Source organism: Martes martes (assembly GCF_963455335.1).
Source record: "Martes martes genome assembly, chromosome: 6".
Taxonomy (NCBI): Eukaryota; Metazoa; Chordata; class Mammalia; order Carnivora; family Mustelidae; genus Martes; species Martes martes.
The window spans coordinates 109,680,627-109,697,856 of NC_137893.1; the positions used below are offsets into that span (position 1 = coordinate 109,680,627).

General features: G+C 37.9%; 1 protein-coding gene across 1 annotated transcript in view; it reads left to right on the top strand.

Annotated features, from left to right (window-relative positions):
* Window positions 1-17,230, top strand: part of ADGRB3 (adhesion G protein-coupled receptor B3) — a gene marked incomplete at both ends in the record, with an annotated part of 726,387 nt that overhangs the window by 350,891 nt on the left and 358,266 nt on the right. The window contains one exon of the mRNA XM_080805127.1: window positions 7,289-7,483. Coding sequence (XP_080661253.1) covers window positions 7,289-7,483 — 195 coding nt within the window. The remainder of the gene's footprint in view (window positions 1-7,288; window positions 7,484-17,230) is intronic.

The window sequence follows — 17,230 nt, forward strand, 5'->3', positions numbered from 1 at the left end:
CTATCCATGTTGTTGCTAATGGCAAGTAATATTACATTATATAAATATACCACATCTTTATCCATTCATCTATCAACAGACACTTGGAGTGTATCCATAATTTGGCTATTGAAAATCATGTTGCAATATGCATAAAGTTGCATATATCCTTTTGAATTAGCGTTTTCATATTCTTTGGGAAGATACTCAGTAGTGCAATTACTGAACCATAGGGTATTTCTATTTTATTTTATTTTTTTTATTTTTATTTTTATTTTTATTTATTTATTTATTTATTTATTTTTGCGAGAGAGAGAGAGAGAGAGAGAGAGAGAGAGAGAGAAGGGGAGAGCATTAGTGGGAGAGGTAGCGAGAAAGGGAGATAATATCTCAAGCAGACTTCTTACTGAGTGTGGACCCCAATACAGGGTTCAATCTCGGGACCCTGAGATCAGGACCTGAGCTGAAGCTGAGTTGGATGCTTAACCAACTGAGCCAGCCAGGTGCCCATGGTATTTCTATTTTAAATTTTTTGAGGAAACTCCGTACTGTTTCCCACAGCGGCTATGCCAGTTTGCATCTGTGTTCCTTTTTCTCCACATCCTCATCAATACTTACTATTTCTTGTGTTTTTTATTTTAGCCATTCTGACAGGTGTGAAGTGATATCTCAGTATGGTTTTAATTTGCATTTCCCTGATGATGAGTGATGTCAGCATCTTTTCTGTCTATTAACCATCCCGATGTCTTCAATATCTGTTCATGTCTTCAGCCCATTTTTAATTGGATTATTTGTATTTTTTTGCTGTTGAGTTGTATAAATTTTTTATATAACTGGATACTTGGATACTAACCCTTTATCAGACATGTCATTTGCAAATATCTTCTCCCATTCACTAGGTTGTATTTTAGTTTTGTTGATTGTTTCTTATGGTGTGTAGAAGCTTTTTATTTTGGTATCATCCCAATAATTTATTTTTGCTTTTGTTTCCCTTATTTCAAGAGACATATCTAGAAAAAGTTTGCTACATTCAATGTCAGAGAAATTACTGCCTTTGTCTCTTCTAGGATCTTTATGGTTTCAGGTCTTACATTTAGGTCTTCCATCTATTTTGAGTTTATTTTTGTGTGTGATGAAAGATAGTATCCCAGTTTCATTCTTTTGCATGTAGCTGTCCAGTTTTCCCAACACCCTTTGTTGAAGAGGCTGTCTTTTCCTCAGTGCATATTCTTGCCTCCTTTGTCAAAGAATAATTGATCATATAATTGTGGGTTTATTTCGGGCTCTCAATTCAGTTCCATTGATCTATGTGCCTATTTTTGTGTCGGTACCAAACTGTTTTGATAACTATAGCTTTGTAGTGTATCTTGAAATCTGGGATTGTGGTTTTGTTCTTTCTTTTCAAGATTGCTTTGGATATCTTATGTGGTTCCATACAAATTTTAGGATTATTCATTCTAGTCTCTGAAAAAATGCTGTTGGTATGTTGATAGGGGGTGCATTAAAGCTATAGATTGCTTGGGGCACCTGGATGGCTCAGTCGGTTAAGTGTCTGCCTTCAGCTCAGGTCATGGTCCCAGGGTCCTGGGATAGAGTCCCACATCGGGCTCCCTGCTCAGCCAGGAGCCTGCTTCTCCCTCTGCCTGCTGCTCCCCCTGCTTGTGTTCTCTCTCATGCTCTCTCTGTGTCAAATAAATAAAAATCTTAAAAAAAAAAAAAAGGCTATAGATTGCTTTAGATAGTACAGGTATTTTAACAATATTTGTCCTTCCAATCCATGAGGGTGGAATATCTTTCCATTTGTGTCATGTTTAATTTATTTCATCAGAGTTTTATGGTTTTCAAAGTATAGGTCTTCCACCTCCATGGTTCAGTTTATTTCTAGATATATTATTATTTGGGGTGTAATTATAAATGAGGCTGTTTTCTTAATTTCTCCTTCTGCTACTTCATTACTAGTATATAGAAATTCAGTGAATTTCTGTACATTGGTTATGTATCCCATGACCTCACTGAATTAATGTCAGTTTTAGTCGTTTCTTGATGGAGTCTTTAGGGTTTTCTATATACAATGTCATGTCATCTGCAAATAGTGAAAGTTTTACTTCTTTCTTCCCAATCTGGCCTTTTATTTCTATTGTGTTGCTTGCTTGCTATGGCAAAAATTTCCATTATTATGTTCAATAAAAGTGGTGAGGGTGGACAGCTTTGTCTTGTTCTTGACCTTAGAGGAAAAGCTCTCGGCTTTTCACTATGGAGTATGATGTGGATTTTTCAAATATGGCCTTTATTATGTTGAGGTATGTTCACTTCAACCTGTTTTGTTGAGGGTTTTTTATCATGACTGAATGTTATACTTTTGTCAGATGCTTTTTCTGTATTCATTGAAATGATCATGTTGTTTATATACTTTCTCTTATTGATGTGATGTATCATGTTGGTTGATTTGTGAATATTGAACCATGAACACATCCCTGAAATAAATCCCACTTGATCATGGTGAATGATTCTTTTTAATGTATTGTCAGATTTGGTTAGCTAATGTTTTGTTGAGGATTTTTGTGTCTATGCTCATCAGAGATGTTGGCCTGTAGTTCTCTTTTTTGTGCAGTGTCTTTTTTTATGTGGCTTTGGTATGGGAATAATCCTGGCCTGATAGAATGAATTTGAAAGTTTTCCTTCCTTTTTCATTTTTTGGAATAGTTTGAGAAGAATAGGTGTTAACTCCTCTTTAAATGCTTGGTAACATCACCTGTGAAGTCATCTGGTCCTAGACTTTTGTTGGTTGGGAGTTCTTTTTTTTTTTTTAATTACTGATTCAATTTCATTGCTGGCAATTGGTATGTTTAAATTTTCTATTTCTTTCTGATTCAGTTTTGGGAGTTGATATATTTCTATTTCTTTCTCTGTTTTGTTTTTAAAGATTTTATTTATTTATTGGACAGACAGAGATCACAAGTAGGCAGAGAGGCAGGCAGAGAGAGAGGAGGAAGCAGGCTCCCCACTGAGCAGAGAGCCCGATGCGGAGCTACATCATGACCTGAGCCAAAGGCAGAGGCTTTTAACCCAGTGAGCCACCCAGGCACCCCTCTATTTCTTTCTGATTCAGTTTTGGGAGTTTATATATTTCTATTAATTTATCTATTTCTTTTACATTGTCTGTTTTTTGATATATGGTTTTATAATATTCTCTTATAATCCTTTGCATTTCCGTGGAGTCATTTTTTTATTTCTCCTCTTTCATTTCTGTTTTTGTTCGTTTCAGTCCTCTCCTCCCCTCCCCTCTTCTTGTGAGTCTAGTTAAAGTTTATAAGTTCTGTTGATCTTTTCAAGAACCGGCGCCTGGTTTCATTGATCTGTTCCATTGGTTTTTGTTTGTTTGTTTAGTTTCTATTTCATTTATTTCTGCTTTGATATTTATTATTTCCTCTCTTTGAGTTTTGTTTTTCTTTTTCTAGTTCTCTTAGGTGTAAGATTAGGTTGTGTATTTGAGATTTTTCTTTCTTCCTTGAGGTACACATGTATTGCTATACACATCCCTTTTAGAACAGATTTTGATGCAGCTCAAAGATTTTAGACAATTGTGTTTTCATTTTCATTTGTCTCCATCTATTTTTCATTTCCTCTTTGGTTTCTTGGTTGACCCATTCATTCCTGAGTAACATTTTATTTAACCTCATGCATTTGTATTCTTTCCAGATGTTTCTTATGGTTTATTTCTGGTATCATAGCATTATGGTCAGAAAAGATGCATGGTATAACTTCAACTTCACAGTTTTTGAATTTGTTGAACTTTGTTTTGTGGCCTAATATATGATGTCTTTTGGAGAATGTTTCACGTGTATTTGAAAAGAATGTGTATTCTGCTGTTTTAGGATGGAATATTCTGAATATTAGAATGATCAGGCCAAAGTGTCATTCAGAGTCACTGTTTACTTGTTGATTTTCCGTGTGGAACATCTGCCCCCTGATGTAAGAGGGTGTTAAAGTCCCCTACTTTTATTATATTACTATCAATTACTTCCTTTATGTGTTTTTAGCTTCTTTATGTATTTGGGTGCTCCCATGGTGAGTGCACAATATTTGCAATTTGTTGTATCTTCTTGTTGGATTGTTCCCTTTATAATTATAGAGTGTTCCTTTTTTGTCTCTTGTTACAGTCTTTGTTTTAAAGTCTATTTTGTCTGATACAAGTATTGCTATCTAGCTTTCTTTTCACTGCCATTTGCATGGAAAACATTTTTTCATTCCTTCACATTCTATCTGCATGTGTCTTTAGGTCTGAAATGAGTCTCTTATTGGCAACATATACATGGGTCTTATTTTTTTTATCCATTCCATCACCCCGTGTCTTTTGATTTGAGTGTTAAGTCCATTTGAATTCAAAGTGATTACTGACCGTTGTGTTCTTATTGCCATTTTCTTACCTGTCTTATGGTTGTTATTTTAGTTCTCTGTTCTTTTATTCTCTTGCTCTCTTCTTTTACAGTTTGATGGCTTTTTTTAGTGATATACTTGGGTTCCTTTCTCTTTTTCATTTTTGCATATCTATTACTGGTTTTTAATTTGTGGTTACCAAGAGGTTTGTATATAACATCTGCATATAACAGTCTGTTAAGTTTCTATTAACTTAAATTAAATGAACTTAAGTGAACACATTCCTTACCTCTCTCCGTCCCACATTTTAGGTGTATGATGTCATACTTTATATCCTTTTATTTTGTGACTCCTTTGATTGATTTTTATAGATATATTTATTTTTACTGCTTTTCTGTTTCTTACTTTTCTTATTCTTGCTTATGGTCTTTCCTTTCCACTCAGAGTCCCGGTTAACATTTCTTGTAGGGCTAGTTTCATGGTCATGAATTCCTTTAGCTTTTGTTTGTCTGGGAAACTCTTGATCTCTTCTATCCTGAATCATAGCCTTACTGGATAGTGTATTCTTGGCTGCTGTTTTTTGTTTGTTTTGTTTTGTTGGTCTTGTTTTTTCTTTTCAGCACTGATTATATCATTCCATTCCCTTCTGACCTGCTGAAAAGTCAACTTATAGCCTTATGATGTTTCCCTTGTATGTAACTTTTCTTTTCTTTCGTATGTAAATTTCTTTTCTCTTGCTACTTTTAAAATTCTCTCTTTATCATTAATGTTTGCCCTTTTAATTATTATGTGTCTTGGCATGGACTTTCTTGAGTTGATTTTGTTGGGGGCTCTCTGTGCTTTCTGGATCAGATTTCTGTTTCCTTCCCCAGTTTGGGAAAGTTTTTGCTATTATTTCTTCAAATAAATTTTTCTGCTCCCTTTTGCTCTCTCTTTTTTCCTCCTAGAATCCCTATAATGTGAAAATTATTATGCTTGATTGTGTTGCTGAATTCCCTAAATCTTTTTTTCACTTTTTAGTATTTTTTTCTCTTTCCTGAGTCTGATTGCTTTCCATTGCTCTCTCCTATAAGTCATTGATCCATTCTTCTGCTTCCTCTAGTCTACTATTTATTCCATTTTGTCATTTTTTATTTCATTTATTGAGTTCTTCATCACAAATTGGTTCTTTTTTATGTTTTCTATTTGCTTGTTGAGTATCACTAAGATTCTCCACTCTTTTATCAAACCTCATGAGTATCTTTATGACCATTACTTTAAATTCTCTATAAGCATATTACTTATCTCCATTTCATTTAAGTCTCTTGCTTTGCTTTTGTCCTGTTGCTTTTGGGGGGACATATACCTCTGTCTTCTCATTTTGTCTAACTCTCTGTGTCTGTTTCTATGTGTTAGGAATGTTAACTATTTCTTCTCTTAAAAGTAATGGCCTTATGTAGAAGAAGTCCTATAGTGCCCTGCATTGCAATGTATCCTGTTCACTAGCACCTGGAGCTTCAGGGGTATTTCCTACATGTGTTGTATGTGCCCTGCTGTTGTGGCTGAGCCACTTTTTCTTCAGTCCCATCATCTGCAATGGTTCTGTTGCCTTTTGGTTCCTGTATTGTTAGTGGGCCAGTCTGGGGCTGTCTTGGGGTTAAGTGACTCAGACCAGGCACTTGCCGTAGAAGCAGTAGCACTGAACTGCAGGAGAATGTGGGTGTGGGGCATGTGGTGCCAGAAATATCCATGCTAGTGGGAAGGAGCCTGCAGCTTATAGTGACCAAAGGAGGCTCATTGGATGGGTGCATCTACACAAGTGTTCAGCTAGAATGCCTGTGTCAGCAAGGTTTGTGTGGTTCTACTATGGGAGGGACCTTGGAGAGAAGGCCTGGCAAAAGGAGAATGCATGTGTATGGTGCACTGTTAGCTAGCTGGGTAATGAGTGTTGGCCTGGAGCTGTTTCCTGGAGGAGGGTGTATGTTTAGATGGGCCAAGGGAGGGAGATGGAGCCTGTCCTTTGTTCCTGGAGAAATCTATCCCTCCAGCACAAGATCTGGGATTAGTATACAAATTTTTCTCCCTCCCATATATCCCAGGCATTTTTCAAACTGCTGCTTCTATGCTGTATCTCCATGGCACTCTTTGTTGAGTCATTGTCTGTTTAAGGACAGGAACTCAATTTCTTCTCACCCTCCTGGCTCTTCTGCTTATTTAAAGTTCCAAGTTTTAAGGTTGCTGATTGTAAGAACTCAAAAAAATGTGGCCCCTCTAGTTCCCAAAGCCAGATGTTATGAGGATTCATCTTCCCTGTGTGTACTCCCTGGTGTGACTATCTTATTTCTCCCTTCTTTGACTACAGCTCTCCCTCTCACTCCCACCAATAGTCCCACATCTCTACCCTTCTTTTCCTCTTTGATGTGGCCTCCTCTCTACATTTAGCTGTGGAGAGTTTGTTCTGGGAGTCTTTGGGTCATTTTCTCAGTTATTTACACTGATGTGGGTGTTAGCTAGTTGTATTCAAGTGGCAAGGTGAGCTTAGGGTCCTCCTACTCCACCATCTTTCCTGGAAGTTAGAAAAATAGGTATTTTGAAATGTTTATAATCTCCTGTCTCTGATCACATCTTGCTGAATTTTCTCACTTGTTTATCACCTGCAAAAGTATTTTTTAAAATTTTTATTTCAATTAAAAACCCCAACTTTTGCCAATATGTTCAACTGTGTGTTCTGAGTACTAGAAAGGACAAGTCTGTCATGCCTGCCAATGTGTATATACTCATTAGTGTTTGTGTGCTGGATGTTTATACATCTGAGTGTGAAATGCACAAAATTTACAGTTTTGCAATGTTATTTTAAAGTTGACTGCAATTTTAAATAAATTTTTTGATATAAGTATGTAGATTAATAGTAATGAAGATTCTGATGTTTGTTCTGTTCTTTTGACCATCACAGATCAAAGAACACCTTGCTAAGGGGCAACGAACGTTGGCAGGTGATGGAATGTCCCAGGTGACCAAGACACTGTTGGATTTAACTCAGAGGAAAAATTTCTATGCAGGTGATCTTCTGATGTCTGTGGAAATTCTCAGAAATGTGACAGACACATTTAAAAGGGCAAGTTACATCCCTGCATCTGATGGTGTCCAGGTAAGAAACAATCCCCTGAATGAAAAGATTAGTGACATGCATTCAGGTTTTGGCCCTGAGAGGCCAGTGCTGCAGCCCTTTGGAGATGTTCTGGCCTGGAGAGAGAGAGCACTTACTCTTGCAGGGGACATATTTGGGTTGTGCTTAGTGTGAGCTCTGGAAATGACCTCAATTCCCTTAGTCATTGTACACCTTAGTGTTCTCAACCATAAAATGCTCATAATACACCTCAAGGAGATACTGAATGAGAATGTGTGTAAAGTGTTTTGAGCCCTCAGATAAAAGGCACTATAGCAAATTCAAGGTTGTATCATGGATATTTTATTCCCACATTTAATATCACCATCTTGCCATAAGAGACTATTAAAAGTACATTAAGCATAATGAAAGTACATTAACTATAACATGCAAAGAAGATATAGTTTAAGTTTTGTTGGGGTTTGCTTTCAGAAGGGGGAAGGCCATTTTTAATTTTGTGGAACCCTTGCCTGAAAATATTGGACAAATAGAGAATTGTTCTGGATAGGAAAATAAGAAATTCAATATCTCCTCATAGCGTGTTTTTCTTGTCATGGAAGACTTCTAGAGCAACATCGTTTATTTCCATAATAAAGTTTAAGTACTCACCCAATTTCAGTATTGCCTTTGCCATTAAAGCAAAGCATGTTGAATGGCAAACAAAGCAAATTTAATGCAACTCCTGTTTGAATTTCAGATTAACTCCTTTTGTGCTGTAGGCTAAAATGTACTCCTGCCAAGAATGCTGACTTGATTTCTGCATTTCCAGTATAATGCTCTTTCTGTATCTCCCCATAAAATTCATTAAAATAAGGTTTTGGCAAAACTCCCAGATCAGGTAGTTTTCTTTCAGCCTACTATTCATTTGGGAGTTTTATTTGTGTTTCACTTGGAGAATGCAGAGGGGTTTGTTTGTTTTCTTTTGCTTTGTTTTGTTTTAATCAGCTATTGAAAGAGGAAAAGAAGACTTTTTGAAATCATGGAATTGTTCATAAATAATATCGATGCCCTGATTTTTATAGAGGTACATATGTTACTTAAATTATATGCAAATATTGCTGAAAGTAACCCAAATGGGAATTATTGATGCTGCATTTTATATTATATCACCAGTGCCCAAGAATACAGTTTTATTTGTAAAAATATGGGGGATGGATTGTTACTGTCATTTGAGCATTTCAAGAATTCTTTTTTATGAAGAATGAAATGGTTTTCTGATTTTAAAAACTTGATAAAGTAAGCCACGCTGATATTTTCCCCGTAGTTCTAAAATACTTCTATCCATTAGAATTTACATTTAAAAAATAACATCTGAACTGCCTGATGCAAAATACAAGTTGTAATTTCAAAAAACCTCAGATACTGATGTTCACAGTTGAAACATCAGGTAGAATGATTAAATAATCTCTAGGCCCTCCTTTAACCCTCAAGAGTGTAGGACTTTAAGATTTTTCGATGCCGAAATTGAAAAAATTAAGATGACCAGGTTTTTGATTGAGTTACATGTTTTGATTTAGTTACTTATTAGAGTGCATTGGCTCAATGAGCAATTAGTTTAACCAAAGGGTTAGTCATGGGGACATTAGCTGGTTTGACTTAAATAGAGCAGTTTTGCTGATTATTTTGTTGTCATTTTGGCATAGTCAGAAATTTCCATCCCACTCTCTTATTAACCCTCCACACTACACACAATTCTCAGCATGCTGGTGCCCTAGTCATCCCTTCACAAACAGGAGCTGAATTTTTCTATTTCATTTTCTTTACTGGTGTCTTTTCAGGCCTCTGGAATGCCCTCGTCTTTTGGAATTCCTTCCTCTTCCATCTCTGTCAAAATCATTAACCTGGATCTAGCAAGATTTCTGAATGCCAGACCAGCAAGTCCCAAACTCCATCTGAAAATGATCATTCTCTTTTCTGAAATCCCAGACAACTTTGCACTTCTTTTATTCTACTTTCCACCACTTTATAGAAACATTTTATATATATTTATCATCTTTGCTTGATTATAAACTCTAATTTGTAACCTTACTCAACATCACCTGTACCTTACTTAAACTTCAGTCCTCTATTTCCAAGCCTCTGGGCATTTTTGACTGGCTGGCACCTCAGGATTAATATGACATAAACTCAGCTTATCTTGAATTGCAAGTTTTCTTGCATACTATACTTCTCTTTGTAGAACTAGTAGTCCTTAGGCTGGAATTATAATGTTATCTTGACTTTTCCTTCTTTTCCTTTCTTATAGGCTATGCCTACAATTGTATCTTTTCTATCCATTCTTTCCTCTCTTTTCCCATTGCTGTTATTCTAATTAAGCCTTTAATTGCCTCAGCCTACATTATTTCCATGGCTTCTTTCCTTTAATCCTCCCTCAGAGCTTTACCTACATCTCTATTCATCTTGTACATCATAGTCCTAGTGGTTATCCTAGGACAGCTCTGATTATGTCACTTCTTAGATCAGAAACCTTCACTGGAACTCCAAGTCCCCGTGAATGACAACTCAAAGTCTTCATGTTGTTTTCTAGTACACTCCACAGTATGTAGGTTACCTATCTTTACAGCTAAATGCGTGAGTTACTCCTCCTCTTCACAGACTTATGTCAATGAATTACTTCCTGCTTTAAAAAATTATTTTAGAGGGAGAGGAGGGGCAGAGAGAGAGAATCTTTCAAGCAGATTCTCTGCTGAGCACGGAGTCTGACATGGAGCTCAGTCTCACAACCCATGAGATCATGGCCTGAACCAAAACCAAGATTCAGGTGCTTAACTCACTGAGCCACCCAGCTGCCCCACCCCATTCTGCTTCTTGAGTGAACTCTATGTTCTTAGCTCTTGGTTTCTGCCTCCTCTGTGCTCTTAGATCGGCTTGGTTTCTCCCAGTCTCCTAAGGTAATTTCTTGGTACTCTGGGCCTCTGAATTCTAATGGTACTTTCTCTCCTATATCTCTTTATATCTCATATTATTAGCACTAATCAGTAATCCTTGAAAAAGAAGACATTTTTCTGATCCATCTTTGGTTCCCAGCCAAGCTCCAGGATATCCTCCTCCTCAAACAAGATTTAGCGTGGAAACTTAACCCCAAATTGGTAATTACATAGGTACCACTAAGTTTTTTTCATTCTTTTTTCTTAAACTGGGAAGTGAACAAAGAAAGATTAACTGAAATTATTTAAGAAGAATGCATTCTTTTCAATGTAGTTATGTGCAATGCATTTTAGTTAAAATGCTTAGTAATGCTGGATTCACTAGAAGATTGATTTGATGCATTGATGAAAGTGAGCTGCAATAGTTACAACCTATTAAAGTTGGGAGGAAAATAAAGTGTGGTTGTATGTCTTAAAATGATAAAGCATAATCGTAGTTTTCTTTTTGGAATTGGTAGAAAAGATATTCCAGAAGTCTTTTACCTTCTGATACACTGTTTTCCAAACTCGGGGGCTTTGTCATATCTCTAAGTCTCTCCTTGTTAGTTCTCTAGTTAGTTTATCCTTCTTGTTTCCAATCTGATGCAAGTTCCTTCCAGATCCAGTTAAAAAATCCTTTCTACTCAAGTCTCATAAAATCCCAGGCAGAATTCAAGTTTTTCCTAATTTTCTGGCCTTTTGAAACCTTGTAAATATCTCTGCTTCTAGCATATTTCTTGCATAACATTGTAATATCTCTCATAATATTCTAATTATTTGTTTCTAGGTCTGTTTTCAGCAATAAATTTTAAACTTATTGAGAGATGATTATATCTTGCAGCATAGTAGACACTCTAATATTTATTGAAGTAATTAATAAATGAATATAAATAACAGTAATTTGGGGGAAATTTACATTGTTCAAACACACACACACACACACACACACTGAACATCCAATTTAGAGAAAGAAGGGGAAAAAGAGGAAAAACACAATTTACTTACTTTTTAGCCACTGGAAAAATTTGTAGTGAGACTCATTCTATCAACAGAAAATTGAATTTGCAACATGCTGAAACTTTAAGACTTGACAGAATTAGACATATGCAAGTTGAAATCCCAGCTTGTCTAGTAACTATCTTGGTGTCTTCAAACATGTTACTTAATATTTCTCTATCTTATTTCTTCCTATCTAAATAAGAAATAAAGGAGACATAGAAGTATGGTCTATTTTCTTAATTCATGGTAGTTATATTGTGTAGATTTGTGGTAAACCATAAATTAATGAATACTGAACCGTTTACTCCTAGGGAAAATACAGGATGAGGTTCCTTTGAGAATTTGTTCATACCATTTTCATTAACCAATTAACACATGACCTTGTTTTATGTGTGTTACTGTTAAAAGACATTGTTTTTAAGGTATATGGTTAATCATTAACTCTGAATTCACAGCCAAGACATCTAATTCATGCCAGAAAAAGTTTTCCTAATACATATGTTTTCTCTGTAAGGTACATGACAGTCTTTTTGAGTTTAAGAATACTAGATAGTCCTTTAGCACTGTGCAATGGGACATTTTAAAATGTGAAATCACCAATAAAAAGCACACACACACAAAAGAAAACAAACAAAAACCAACGCGGGGGCGGGGGCATTATATTGGCTATGAAAAGGAACATGTTTATGTTATGCCCATTTAACAGGTCCGTGATTAAAGGAGTGAGACTGATACAAAGCGAAGGTCAAGCAAAGCTTTATTTCGCGCCAAGCATCAAGAATCAGACCGACCGTCAAACTGACCGGTCGGGGACGCCCCTACAGAGAGGTCGGCCCCTCCCTGCTTTCCAGACTAACTTTTATAGAGCAAAGGCCATGTGGTTGGGCCTGGCCACACACAGGTGGCTAATTGAATTACAATTCACCCCATAGTAGCCATGGAAACTAGCCCATCACCTTGGTAGCTAGGAGACAGTATGCGCCCCCCCCCCCCCCCCACTGATTGGGTGTCTCCACCTGGCCTGACCCACCCTTGTACCTGGGCTTTGTTTCCTGGGACTGGTTTCCGGGATTTGTTTTTAAGTCCCCTGGGGGAAGGGGAGCAAGGACAGTTTAAGGGTTAAACAACAAAGTTATTGTTTAACTTCAATGGAAGCCTCTGGCTAAAATAAAAATATAAAATAGGTCCTTACAGTTTACAAGTATGTGAGCTAAAACAAAAGTGAGAGCATTGCCATGTTTGGCATCAGCTGAGTATATGCGCACTGGGTGACTCAGATGTTTGCCACTCTGCTCACAGTCCATGTGATGAAGTTCTAGAATATAGGTAAGGTTCGGTGGGTTGAGGTCCGGAGCCGATGACCAAGAAAGAATTCTTGAGACATCTTTGGTGCAAAATGGTGGTTTATTAAAGCACGGGGGACAGGACCCATGGGCAGGAAGAGCTGCTGTCCCGGGGTTGTGAGGGATGGCAGGTATTGTACCACGGAGTTGGGGGAAGGTAAGGAAAAGGGAGGTTTCAATAGAACTTTCATAGGCTAAAGAGGACGACCTACAAGACACGGATACCAGAGGCCTTGCCATTGCCAGGTCGTTTTGCCCTCTAGCAAGGTATTAACATTAAGATGGGTGGGAGATTTCTAAAGAATGTCACATATGTCCCACCCAGGAGTGGGCGTGGGGGAAGGTTGAAGGGTGTCAGCTTTTGCTATGTCCTCAGCCAGCCTTCTGTTCCCCCATCACATGAATGACGGTAAAAGCACTGAGTTTTGATTTGAGGGTTACAAATAAATTTTAGCAAGTAATTGATTTGCAAATATGGAATCCACGAAAAATGAAGGTTGACAGTAACTCTTTCTCAGGGTTGTCATGAAGCTTAGAAAAAAAATACAGGTTAAATACATAATAATCCATGCATAATGATATTTGTGAATTTCTGGCCCATAGTAGGTACTCCATAATTCCATTGTTGCTAGTTTTGTAACTCTTAACATAATGGTACAAGATAAGCCTTGTTCTCAGGCCACTTACAATATAATGGAAGGGGAAAAAACACCTTATGGATGAGGATAGACTGTGGTGATGAGGAAGAGAGATAAAGTACAGTATGTCTCACTTCTAGGAATTCTAGAAGCATAGAGAGCTGAAAGAGAGCTGAAGTGTAGCGGTAACAGAAGAATTCATGGTAGAGTTAGGACCTGAGACAGAATCTGGAGAAAAAAGCTGGGCACAGAGACAGTAGTACAACTGTGCAACCAAAGGCATGAAAGTGGTGTGAACATGACACATTCCGGAGACCAAGGTTTGTAGAAAATGGGATACATGGGGATCCTGGGTGGCTCAGTGGGTTAAGCCTCTGCGTTCGGCTCAGGTCATGATCTCAGGGTCCTGGGATTGAGCCCCGCATCGCATCCGGCTGTCCGCTCAGTGGAGAGCCTGCTTCCTCCTCTCTCTCTCTCTGCCTGCGTCTCTGCCTACTTGTGATCTCTCTCTGTCAAATAAATAAATAAAATCTTAAAAAAAAAAAAAAAATGGGATACATGTTGGAAAATGCAGATCATAAAGACAGGAGAGTCAAAGCCAGAGAAGAGTTTAGACTTCATTCTCTATAAATGAAGTAACTAAATGTAAGTGTTATTTTTGGAAGTGGTCTGGCAGAGGAAGATAATGTGAATTAGTAAGTAGAGGAAGACTGGGGGAAAGAACCCCATGGAGAGACTTACAGCAGTGTTCTGAAGGTAAGGAAAGAAGAAAGCATGCTTTAATGATACTGGATCAGAAAAGGAGGAGTAATCTCTTAACGGAATGAAAGGGAGGCCCTTGAGATAACATATATTTGGGAAATAAAGAAAGAAAACATTGGAAAGAATGCACACATGGAGTATACACAATATGCTCATCATTGTGTATTGTGCCCCTTAAACTCACTGAAAGCAGAGACGGATCTCTATTCAGGCACCTTTCTGTTTCCTGATAAAACTGTTGATCTAACTCAGTGTTTTGCAAATGCTCTTGACTGTGACCCACTGCAGGATACACAATTTACATCCCTATAGAGTTGAAAACCAGAGTTTCACAAAATAATAGTTACCTTGAGTGCGGGTAATACACTCAGGTATTTTCTATTCTTTTCTATTTTGTTATGAGAAGTTGATCATGACCCTCCATCAGGTCAACACTTAATGTTTGAAAATAACTTACTTTTCTAATACATTCCCTAGGCTTGAGAATTTATTTCCCAACCATTGAGATTAAGCAGAAAACTCAAACCTTGGCTTCCAGTCTCTTTCTTAAATGCAAGCCATAAAATAAATAAAAATTTCAGGGGCACCTGGGGGGGGGGGGGCTCAGGCTGAGCATCTACCTTTGGCTCAGATCAGGATCTCAAGGTCCTGGGATTAAGCTCTGCATTGGGTTCCCTGCTCAGCAGGGAGACTTCTCTCTCTCTCCCTTTGAGCCCCCCTGCCCCACTCATGTTCTCTCTCTCTCTTTCTCTCTCTCAAATAAATAAATAAAATCTTTAAAAATTATTCAGCATTAACTGACCAAGGAATTAAATAAAAAGCAGAGTTAGTGATTTCAGGTAAGCCCAGCATCTTCTCCCTTCTCCCCTAAAACTCTGGATGAGCAAATTGTTTTCAAATTTTTCAGTTGTTTTCAGACATTAAGTGTTGACCTGATAGAGGGTCATGATCAACTTTTCATAACAAATTAGAAAAGAATAGAAAATACCTGAGTGTGTTACATACACTCAGACATGTGTACTTCACTGTGGACCTGCTTCATGCTGCCCCTCCATGGTGGCAGGTCACCCAGGGAGAACCTTGGGCATTGTTTCTCCTAAGGTCTCAGTGTGAGACACTTTTACCTTTTGCATACAAAGGACTAGATTGATCAATGTGGAAGCAACTATTGTATGATAATATAATGCTGTTATGCACTGATAAGCCTCATCTGTGCAAATAATCTAATACTTTTGAAAAAATAAGATCTAGTAAAGGCTCTTTAGGTTTGGAATTATGAAACAGCATTAGCATTCAAGATACAGCCTGGTGCCTTGAAATCCTTTGCTTAAAGAACACTGTGCAACTAGGAACATTAATAATTTCCTTGGGCATAAGTACGAGAGTTAAGAAAGGGAGTAGAGTGTGATGACTAAGAGTGCCTGCCTTGTAGGCTGAATCCCTGGCCTCAGGTCACAGCTCACAAGCTGTAGGATGCTAGACAAATTACTTGACCTCTCTATGACTCAGTTTCCTCTTCCATCACATGGGGGTAATAGCACCTACTTCATAGTTACATAGTACCTGCAGTATAGTAAAAGCTCAAGAAATGTAGCTACCCTTATTATCTGAGAAGGTGAAATGCTGTTGAAGCAAAAGCTTGAAACATCTCTGGATCATAGGTCCCTGCTGCCAACGCCCATAAGTACTTTGGTATCTCTCCCAAAAAGAGAGGAAGGTCAGATGTGCCTCATGGCACCACCTAGGGAAGTATAGCCACTTTTTAAAAATCACTTCTTACACAGGAGAAGGGTAGAAAATGTGTCCAGGAAAATAGCAGTCAGAAAAGAAGCATTAGTTCTTTTTTTTTTTTTAAGATTTTTATTTATTTATTTGACACAGAGAGAGAGCACTAGTAGGCAGAGAGGCAGGCAGAGAGAGAGAGAGGGGCAAGCAGGCTCCCTGCTGAGCAGAGAACCCGATGTGGGGCTCGATCCCAGGACCCTGAGATCATGAGCTGAGCTGAAGGCAGAGGCTTAACCTACTGAGCCACCCAGACACCCCAAGAAGCATTAGTCCTTAAGGTCAACATTGCAAGGCCATTTTAAAGATAGAGAGCAAGGGAACATAGAGGATGGCTTAGATCAGGAACTAGGATTTCTAGCTCAGTGGGAACCAAGTTGTGGACAGGACCACAGCCCCCAGCCGGCAGTCATTCCAAGTCATAAACGGCTACTATTTTCAATGCTTAACAGCTTGAGAGGATTTCCTATGGTTTCTCTGTGGCAGAGAGAGCCCTGTACAACAACAGCTCTTTCTAGGTATTATTTAAACCTTGCCCTTTTTATAAAGGTGAAAATAAGAAATTCAGCAACAGATGATTTCCTTAAATGGATGAGATATTAAGCAACAAATCTTGCTTCCCAAATCAACATGATTAAATCCTACGAGAGCAAACTTTAGAAGATGACTGCTGGCCGAGGGAAACTCACAGTCTGCACGAGAGTGTGCAAGGGTGTGCAACGATCAGGTGGGAAGAGGGAGGGAGGCTTAGAAGTTTTAAGAATATGTGTAGTACTGCCTATCAACTGGTAAATGCCATGTAATGTAAATAACTTTTTTCAATTGGGTTTTAAAAATATAATAAAACATCTGTTAGCTTTGTCTCTTTCAGAATTATACTGAGACTTGCATTAGCAAAATATACAAGTAGTTTTCTATTGTGATTCCACTTACTATCGAAGGTTTTTCTTTTCTTTATGTATATTTAAAGATTTATTTATTTATTTTAGAGAAAGAACGGGAGAGCAGGGGGAGGGGCCGAAGGAAAGGGAGAGAGAGAATCTCAAGCAGACTCCCCACTGAGTGCAGAGCCCAACTTAGGGCTGGATCCCATGACCCTGAGATCATGACCTGAGCTGAAATCAAGAGTGGGATGCTTAACAGACTAAGCTGCCCAGGTGTCCCTCGAAGATTTTTCTTCTAAAAAATTATTGGAGAATGCATTAGTTTGCTAGAGCTGTCACAATAAATACCACAGAGTGGGTGGCTTAAGCAGTAGAACTCTATTTTCTCATAGTTCTGGAGGTAGAAGTCCAGGAT